The sequence below is a fragment of the Petromyzon marinus genome, chromosome 15 (genome assembly GCF_048934315.1).
Source record: "Petromyzon marinus isolate PM22_M1 ecotype Great Lakes invasive population chromosome 15, UKy_Petmar_22M1.pri1.0, whole genome shotgun sequence".
Classification (NCBI taxonomy): Eukaryota; Metazoa; Chordata; class Hyperoartia; order Petromyzontiformes; family Petromyzontidae; genus Petromyzon; species Petromyzon marinus.
Genome location: NC_133681.1, coordinates 925001 through 934631, shown reverse-complemented (window position 1 = coordinate 934631; position 9631 = coordinate 925001). Strand labels below are relative to the sequence as shown.

Below are 9631 nucleotides of genomic sequence, written 5' to 3'. Positions count from 1 at the left end.
GAGGGGGAAGGGAGACGGGGGAGGGGAGAGCAGAGGGAGACGGAGGGAGGAGCGATCAGGCTGCGAGGGGGAGAGGCGCAGTGCGAGGAGAGAGCGTGAGGTTAGGGATAGAGAGCGCGCGGCATCGCGCGGGGCCCGCGGTCGGTGGCGCCGCAGTTGAAGAAACCTCGGAGCGACTCGGGGCTACTCGGAGCGACTCGGAGCGACTTCAGTCTCTCGCCACAGCCGCTCTGGTCGCGCCCGCGAGAGAGGCCGCGGAGTGGAGAGGGAACTTTGGGAGCAGCAGCACGGGGGGGGGGAGGAGGAGGAGGAGCACGGGGGGGAGGAGGAGGAGCACGGGGGGAGGAGGAGCAGCGAGTGAAGCGCGGACGCGATCGCCGTGAGCGGAGGACTCGGGGAGAGAGGGAACTCAGAGCGGGACACGCCGGGAAGGACGAGGTGGTGGAGACGAGGTGGTGGAGACGAGGTGGTGGAGACGAGGTGGTGGAGACGAGGTGGTGGAGACGAGGTGGTGGAGACGAGGTGGTGGAGACGAGGTGGTGGAGACGAGGTGGTGGAGACGAGGTGGTGGAGACGAGGTGGAGGGGAGCAGAGAATCCTGGAACTCTGGAACGTCTGTGGTTGAGGAGTGGAAGTCGTCACAAGGAGGAGGGAAGACTCGGGTGACGATGGAACCCGATCAACATCATCAACAACATCATCCACAACAACAACATCATCAGCAGCAGCAGCATCATCGCCGTCATCACCGGCGCCTTCTGCTCGTGCTGCTGCTCTGCGGGAGTTGCGTCTCCTCGGCGTCCTCGGCCAGAGCTCACTTCGCAGGTTGGTCAACAACTCGGAGATGTTGGGGAGGCGAAGGGGACTCCGAGAGACTCGGGGCGACCTCGTGCAGTGGTGGGGAGGGGTGGGGGGCTGTGGGGGGGGCGGTGGGGGGGTCTTTTGTAGGACTCGGGGAGAGGGGGGGACGGGACTCCTTTACCCCGTGGCGTGCGTGCGACTCAAATGAGTATCTTGTGCAGTGGGAGAAATCACCAGGAGGGAGACAAAGACGGCCCGGGCGTGGTGCTGGCCATCTACCCCCTCGTGTGCTGCTCCGTCCTTCATAGGTGCTCGCTAACAGCACTTGCCCCAACAGTCTGTTAAGGCTATACGGGGGATCTTTGTCTTGTGACTGTAGTGTGTGTGTGACTGCCTCTCTACACTCGCCAGTGCCAACTAAAGTGTGCGGGGTGAGTGAGGTATGCAGTATGAGCTGGGTGAGCTAGGTGAGTCGGGGTGAGCGGGGTGAATGGGGTAAGCGGGGTAAAGTGGGGTCAGTGGGGTGAATGGGGTGAGCGGGGTGAGTGGGGTCAGTGAGGTGAGCGAACTGTACAGGGTGAGCGGGGTGAATGGGGTAAGTGGGGTGAGTAGGGTGAGCTAGATCAGTGGGGTGAATGGGGTGAGCGGGGTGAGTGGGGTCAGTGGGGTGAGCGGCGTGAGTGGGGTCAGTGGGGTGAGCTAGGTGAGTGGGGTGAGTAGGGTGAGTAGGGTGAGCTAGGTGAGTGGGGTGAGTGGGGTGAGCGGGGTGAGTGGGGTGAGCGAGGTGAGTGGGGTGAGCTAGGCGAGCTGGGTGAGTGGAGCGGGTGAGGCATGCAGGGTGAGTGAGGTGAGTGGGGTGAGCTAGGTGAGTGGGGTGAGCTAGGTGAGTGGGGTGAGTGAGGTGAGCGAGGTGAGCGGGGTGAGTGGGGTGAGCTAGGTGAGTCGGGGTGAATGGGGTAAGTGGGGTGAGTAGGGTGAGCTAGGTGAGTGGGGTGAGCTAGGTGAGTGGGGTGAGCTAGGTGAGTGGGGTGAGCTAGGTGAGTGGGGTGAGTGGGGTGAGCTAGGTGAGTGAGGTGAGCTAGGTGAGCTAGGTGAGTGGGGTGAGTGGGGTGAGCTGGGTGAGCTAGGTGAGTGGGGTGAGTGGAGTGAGTGAGGCATGCAGGGTGAGTGAGGGGAGCGGGTTGATCAACACAACACACCGCATCAGCTGTTGTCGCGAGACGTGCTTTAAATATCAGCATCAGCAGCATCATGACTTCCGCAGCGCTTTAAAACTCTTACATCAGCAAGTGGCGCACAGCGTTTGTCAGGCCAACAGTCAACTTCATCTGTTCGCGCTCTCGTGTAGCTCTGAAGAAGAAGGGCTTACACCCAGAAACGCCAGCACATTGTCCATGTATGTTGTAAGGCGCTGTTCGGTGAACCAGACGCGTTGGCTTTGTGAAGGCGGCAATCGGTTAAACACCCCAAAGAATATAACGCAACGAGCAACTCGAGAAACGAAGTAAAACTCAAACCCCCTCGGAGAGTCGAGCCACGTGATCTTCCCCAGCCTCGTCTAGCCGCAACCACCGCGAGCTTCGTTAAACGCCAACGTCTCAAACAGCTGCTTCGAATCACGATCTCACCGTTTACACGAAGACTGTAAACACGAGACGATATCTTCCACTGCGGCACTGGCGGTCGCGAGACGAGATGGGGGATCTCCCTCGCCTGCTACGCACCAGCCCCCCCCCCCCCCCGTTGGTTCCAGCCCCGGAACTTGGCGGTGCCGGTTGCATTTGGAGTTCGCGAGTTCTCTCTCCTCGGGGTGTTTGCTTGGATTGTCCCCCCCCTCCCTCTTCATTTAGACTCAACACGCGTTTATTATCTGGCTGCGCCTTTAAATTAACCCCACGTGTGATGCTGCTGCTGCTTTCAGCCACTGCGATGATGAGTTATCATCACGCGTGGCCAGGCTACGTCTGAAAAAGTGCTAATAAGCGCAGTGGGGACTTTATCTGCTAAACAATTTGATTTCGGTTCAGTTTCTACGAACGAGGGTTGTTCGCATTCGAGTGCAACAGGTACTGCTTTGGTGAAGTATGGGTTCGGTAGGGTTGAGGTCCGATATGGGATCAAGCGGGCGATGTGGGGGGGGGGGCTCTGATAGGGTGGTCGCGTGGATTCGTCTCCGGGTTTCTGCGTGTTGCCCTCCGATTAGATTCCTCCTTGTGATTATTATCGCTGTGAGCGTGATGGGTGGGCGAGCCAGCTCCGGTGAATGTCTGTGTGCCGTGGCCTTTGTGTGTGGATGTGTGCCTTGGGTGGAGCGGTGGCGCAGTGGTTTAGCGCTGCACTGCGCTACGAACCCGGCGACCCGGGTGCGATTCCCGCTCACTGCCAGAATCGGCGAGGAACATTTGAACCCCGGTCCTGAGCAGCCTCCCCAAGATTCGAGTCGGCCTTAAATGAACATCTGGTTCGGTGTGTAAACATCCGCACCGAACTTCATTGCTGCTCACTAACAGCACTTGCCCAAACAGCCTGTGTCGGCTACACACGGGGGGATGTGCGCGTCTTTGTGTTGTGTCGCGTCTGGGGTGTGCGCGTTCCTGTGGTGAGCGCCAGTGCTGCGGGTCGGCGACCCGCGCTACGAACCCGGCGACCCGGGTTCAGTTTCCACCCACGGCCAACACTCGTGGCGATCGCGTGTACCAGACCCGGGCCTCCCCTAGGTCGACTCGGCCTCAAACAATGATTACCTGATGCGGGTCGTGTAAACGTTAGCGCTGGCGAGGCAAAGGCGTGCCGGCACGGTCCTCAGAGTTGCTCGCCGACTGCACTTGCCCCAACAGTCCGTTGAGGCTAAACGTGGCGGCTTTGGTCCTGCGGCTAAACGTTGGGGCTCTCGCGACACGTCGAGGAACAGCGCTGCACTCACGCGGGCTGCAGAGACTGCGGCGGCGTCGCACCAGCGCAGAGCTTTCTCGATCCGCCGCCGCTGGATAAGGGGCCTCCCACGCGCCGTGTGGCTTGTGGGGGTTACTTGAACACGCCTCGCCCAACGCGCCGGTGAGTGCGGGTTGCCGAAGGACGTCGGAGCATAGTACGCTTCCAACAGTGGGTACTGCTGCACTGCCCTCTGGCTCCCCACAGCATCGCCCCACCGCAGCCTATAGCACCTGTTGTGCACGATGGTGGCCGTCCACCCAAGCTTGTCATCGGACCCGGTGATTGTCGGCAGGGGATCGCACCACGTGCACCACCGCCGCAGCAGTCAACCTGCGACACGTAAATGGTCACGTGTGGCCCTGCCAGGTGTCGTGTGTATTAAAATCAGGTACGAACCCGCTTACCAAGGTGAGAACCCCGCGGAGAGGGCAGGGGCGTTGGGGATGGGGTGGGGGTGAGGGAGCCGCGGCTACACCGGAGTCAGGTATCACTCGCCCTTGTTTTTAGCCATGGCCAGAAATCGAACGCAGGCGACCGGGTTGGTATTGTCGCCCGTGCGCAGGTAACCACTGAGCCCGACTTGACCGGACTTCCGGCGAGATCGTTCCGGCGAGGTTCATGTCACAATGAGATATGTGGCTTGGCGGTAGAGCGAAAGTTACGAGTTCGCATTCTGGTTCGGGGGTTGACTTAACTCATTAGCGCTCCGAGGTCGATCAACATGGTTATCCATTTTGTGGGCAAGTCAAACAGCGGTTGTCCTGTGGATGGACTCGCCCCGTCACGTGAATGTTGAATTTCCACCACTGGCTCAGGGCTGTAACAAGGACCGAGTGCCAGTGCCACGGCGGTCATTGGTGGAGGAGACGGCGGCGGCTCCGCGAGGTTCGGGGTCGCACGGCACTGCGCACTGCCCACGGAGTCGCCAGGAGCGTTGGGGTCGTCCACGGGTGGGGGGAGTCGCCACGCTCTGAGTGCCGGAGTTGCGCTCCCGGCCCGCACGACGCAGTCGGTGACGCGGAGTTGGCAGTGCAATAGCGCAGCAGGTCGCCCGAGCTAGAATCATCGGTCACGGCTAGCATCAGTGACGATCGATATGTGAACTAAAACTTAACTTTATTTTATTGTACCAGGTAAGGCCCACTGAGCTATATAGCTGTTTCAGAAGCCACCTGGCAATCACGAATGATAGCTCAACGAAGTGGCTTATATCATGTCGAAATTCCCAGCAGCCAAACGCTCTGAAGGCATGCTTCTAATTGTGGAGGGGAATACCGGAGGACTCGGAGAAAAAAAATTCACGCGACTGCGGGGAGAGACACGCAATCTTCAGCTATACAGACGTCGTCAGGTTCGGCATCGAACCCACGACTTCCTGCTGACTAGGTAGTTAACATCTCGCCGCAGAGGCGCCCTTACTGTCACCCCCCCCCCATCAACAATGTTCACTCACCAGTGTGGTGGGCGAGAGAGGCCCCCTTCGGCGAACCTTCGTCAGCGCGGAGATCACGGTGCGCGAGTGATGGCGCTGACTCGTAGCTGCACATCACATGTGGACGTTGACGGATGGCGCCGTGAGAATTCCGTGAATCTTCGAAGCGATTCCTTTCAATATCAAACCAAAGTTTTCATTCTGAAGACATCACACGATTCCAGAGCGGAGAGAGAGATTGTGGTGATTCCCCAGGAGACCCTGCGCGGGCTTCTGAGTAAAAGCGAGCTGCCACGCAGAAGGTACTTCGCTCTCATTGCCTTCAAATCGAGACTCCTCTTCAAATTGTCTCGCTTTGCGAGTTGAGAGGCGTCTCGCGTGGTAATCGCCGCTGCCATCTCCCCCCCTCTGTCGCTGTTAACTCCACTCCCTCTCTCGCTGAAACAACACCAACAACACGATTTCATTTTGTAAGTGGGGGGAATTTTTTATTTTTACGAATTAATTTTCGTGAATTGCCCATCCTCGTGCTGCTTGCGCTTAGTTTATTGAGTTACCAGCCATATGCCCGGACGCGTTCGACATCTCTTCACGGATTCATCAATAGCGGTGCGTGCGTGCTGGAACACGCGGTTGATGATGGCACGTGTCTTTATGACGAGGTGCCATGTGCACTGGTGTAGACCACCATCACAACGATCACCACGACAACGGTGTAACGCGTCACCACTGCTGCCGATGACCGAATCACCCAGAATGCACCCCACCCCCCATCTCGTGAGATCTCCAAAGAGTAGAGCCTGGCTAGTGCTTGGATAGGCGACCAGCACCCTGCACGGGACACGTGCAGGGTGCTGCGGTGCGACGTTGCAAAATCCATTGTTGTGCTGTACTTCCATGCCCCTGCACTTACGCTCTCTGCCTTCAACCAGCACCTCCTCCTCCCCTGTGCTGCGTGGGGAGGCCCTAATCGAGCAGTGGATTAAAAACTGTGTACTTGATGATGGTCGCGAGTGAAAGTTGAGGGTTGAGTCCCCGTCCTTCAAGGGTGGATTGCAGGCGTTCGTCCACGTGTCACCGCGGAGGCGTGCGCCACGAACCCAGCCTCCCCGAGTTCGATTCCCCGCTCAGGGTCAAACATCAGTGGTGGGGCCACCCCGCGGTGATCGCAACAGCGATTGGCTACCCCGCTACTCCCCACGTGACCGCCTCCTCGATGTCGCGTCTCGGCTCTCGCTCTGCTGCTGCGGTCTTCCAATCCACAACACGTGACCCCCCCCCCCCCCATCATTATCGTGCTGCTGGTAATCCCACACCCCCAAAATGTGTTGCGGCCCTCACACTGATCTGGTGTCTTATCGGTCAAAATCCCCCCCCCCCTCTCTGAAAATTCGTGAAGAACGCTGCTCGAGAGCAACATGAGCCGTGCGAAGAAGACAGAAGCCACGGTTGGTTTGTGGGAGTTGTAGGGGGCTCTGGACCCACGCCCTCCCCCCCCCCAGCAGAGGCTCGCGCCGGTAGCCGCGAGCTACCAAGACGCCCGGTAGGGAGGGAGTGGGGGAGTGGGGGTAGGGAGGGAGGGAGTGGGCGAGGGGGGGAGTGGGGGGAGGGAGAGAGGTTGTCTCGCTCTCTCAGCTGCCCATGAGGGAAGTGAGGGAGGGGGCCTGTGGGGGAGGGGAGGCGGCGTTGTGTTTGGTTTTAAAAACTTCACTGCGTGTCCGAGAACCAATCACAGAGAGCAGCTCTCAGCTGCGCCAAGTGTTGCCGTTGTCCCTTTAAAAACGATCGCGTGTCGTCCGGATAGAGCCCTCCCCTCACCCAACCATCACTCACCCATCACCCCTCTCACTCACCCCTCACCCGTCTCACTCACCCCTCTCACTCACCCCTCACCCAACCATCACTCACCCCTCACCCCTCTCACTCACCCCTCTCACCCACCCCTCTCACCCCTCACCCGTCTCACTCACCCCTCACCCGTCTCACTCACCCCTCTCACCCCTCTCACTCACCCCTCACCCAACCATCACTCACCTCTCACCCCTCTCACTCACCCCTCACCCGTCTCACTCACCCCTCACCCGTCTCACTCACCCCTCTCACTCACCCCTCACCCCTCTCACTCACCCCTCACCCGTCTCACTCACCCCTCTCACTCACCCCTCACCCCTCACCCCTCTCACTCACCGCTCACCCCTCTCACTCACCCCTCACCCCTCTCACTCACCCCTCACCCAACCATCACTCACCCCTCACCCCTCTCACTCACCCCTCTCACTCAACCCTCACCGCTCTCACTCACCCTTCTCACTCACCCCTCTCACTCACCCCTCTCACCGCACTCTCACCCCTCTCACCCCTCTCACTCACCCCTCTCACTCACCCCTCTCACTCACCCCTCTCACTCACCCCTCACCCCTCTCACTCACCCCCTCACTCACCCCTCTCACTAACCCCTCTCACCGCTCTCACTCACCCTTCTCACTCACCCCTCTCACTCACCCCTCTCACTCACCCCTCACCCCTCTCACTCACCCCTCACCCCTCTCACTCACCCCTCTCACTCAACCCTCACCCCTCTCACTCACCCCTCACCGCTCTCACTCACCCTTCTCACTCACCCCTCTCACTCACCCCTCACCGCACTCTCACCCCTCGCACTCACCCCTCTCACTCACCCCTCTCACTCACCCCTAACGGCTCTCAATGAACCCTACCCCTCTGACTCACCCCTCTCACTCACCCCTCACCCCTCTCACTCACCCCTCTCACTCACCCCTAACGGCTCTCACTGGACCCTCACCCCTCTCACTCACCCCTCTCACTCACCCCTCTCACCGCTCTCACTCACCGCTCTCACTCACCGCTCTCACTTAACCCTCTCACTCACCCCTCTCACTCACCGCTCTCACTCACCCCTCATCGCTCTCACTGAACCCTCACCCGCCTGATTCACCTTAGAACTGTGGCTTAATCCTTCTAGGTTCATGTTCAAATCAAGAAGGTAATTGCCCGCTAAACGCGCCCGATGATTGTTAAACGCTGCGGCGATGCGTGAGCCCCGACAGGAAGAGAAGACGCGCGGACAATGGGCGCAGACGAGTGGGGAGGCAGGGGTGGAGAGAGGGGCACGTGGGGAGGAGGTGGAAGCCGGGGGTGAGGGGGAAGAGCACGTGTTCGGGATAGGTAGTGGGGGGGGGTCACGCCGATTTGCGGGTCCCCTCGCTGATTTAATTGAACAGAAGATGGGACACTCGACCCTGGAAGCGATTACGTAAAACATGGAAAAAGGATCCCCCCCCGGTATAGCCTCTAACAGAGTGCTGGGGCGAGTGCTGTTAGCGACCACCTACGGAGGCCGGCACGGCACACGAGTGGGTGGGTGGCCAACACCAGGCCGACGGCCTTTGTCTCCCCATTGTTAATGTTGACGCACCGCACCAGCTACTCGTTGAAGGCCGAGTCGACCGAGGAGAGGCTCAGGAGTGGTTTAAAATATTCGCCACTGTTTTGGTCGTTGGCGGGAATCGATGCCGGGTCGCCGGCCTTGGTAGCGCAGCGCGCTAACCACTGCGCCACCGCTCCCGCCGCATGCGGACACTTTGAGCGCCGGTTTCCCCCATCGCCAGCGGCGGGCAGAGAGCAGCACGGGGCGAGCGGTGGCACGGAGGGGACGGGGAGGAGGAGGGGGAGTCGAACAGTGTCCGTCTCTTTAAATTCGGATGCGGTGCCCTGTGCAGCTTTGAGACGCTGAATGTCGAAACCGCTCCAGAGAGTTTTCTTGCATTCTGTTCTTGCGCAAGATGGCAAATTGGCTCAGGAGCTCGATGTGTCCGCATGCGGCGGGAGCGGTGGCGCAGTAGTTAGCGCGCTGCGCTACCAAGCCCGGCGAGCCGGCATGTCGAGGCCTGCTGGCCACGACGAGAAGACGTCGGCAGAGAGAGTGTTCGTGTCGCTGTTCTCCCTCCTCCTCCTCCGTAGAAACGGACCACAGTGGGTTCACTGTGCGGGCCGTGGTGTGTGGGTTGCGTGGCCCCAGTTGCATGACTGCGGTGACTCGCCTCTTGAAGTTCCCACTCACGAAGCAAATGTGGGCATCGTCCTCGTGTGGTGTCCTTGCTGTTTGTGTTCAGCTTGTTGTCCTTCCCCGCACCTCCGATTAGCACGGTTGGCTACGTACGGTGCGAAAGAAGTTCAACATGCGTACATATATGTTCTGATGCGGTCGATGGTTCCAGCAGCGGTGTATTCGAGGAGGAGGAATGTCAAAGCCAGGAGGAGCGATGATGTGTGGGTCTTATTCCGGACGTCCGCGTTGTTCCACTCTCTTCGCCAGCGTCCTTCGGGGTCTGCGTGAGATTCTTGGAGTATCGTGACAGCAGCATCAGCGCGATCCCATACACATCAGAGTGTCGGGGCAATGATGACGATGATGAACCAATCAATGCTGCTGAAATTATGCAC

General features: G+C 59.5%; 1 protein-coding gene across 7 annotated transcripts in view; it reads left to right on the top strand.

The window, feature by feature from the left end:
- Nucleotides 1-322: 322 nt before the first annotated feature.
- LOC116942550 (receptor-type tyrosine-protein phosphatase kappa-like) overlaps nucleotides 323-9631 on the top strand; it is a 180280-nt gene continuing 170971 nt past the window's right edge. For 5 of the 7 annotated variants that reach the window (XM_076067180.1, XM_076067179.1, XM_076067181.1 and 2 more), the window contains exon 1: nucleotides 323-825. In XM_076067180.1, the coding sequence (XP_075923295.1) occupies nucleotides 669-825 (157 nt within the window). In that variant the 5' untranslated portion in view covers nucleotides 323-668. The remainder of the gene's footprint in view (nucleotides 826-9631) is intronic. The other 2 variants (XM_032954594.2, XM_076067182.1) reach the window with 1 other exon arrangement.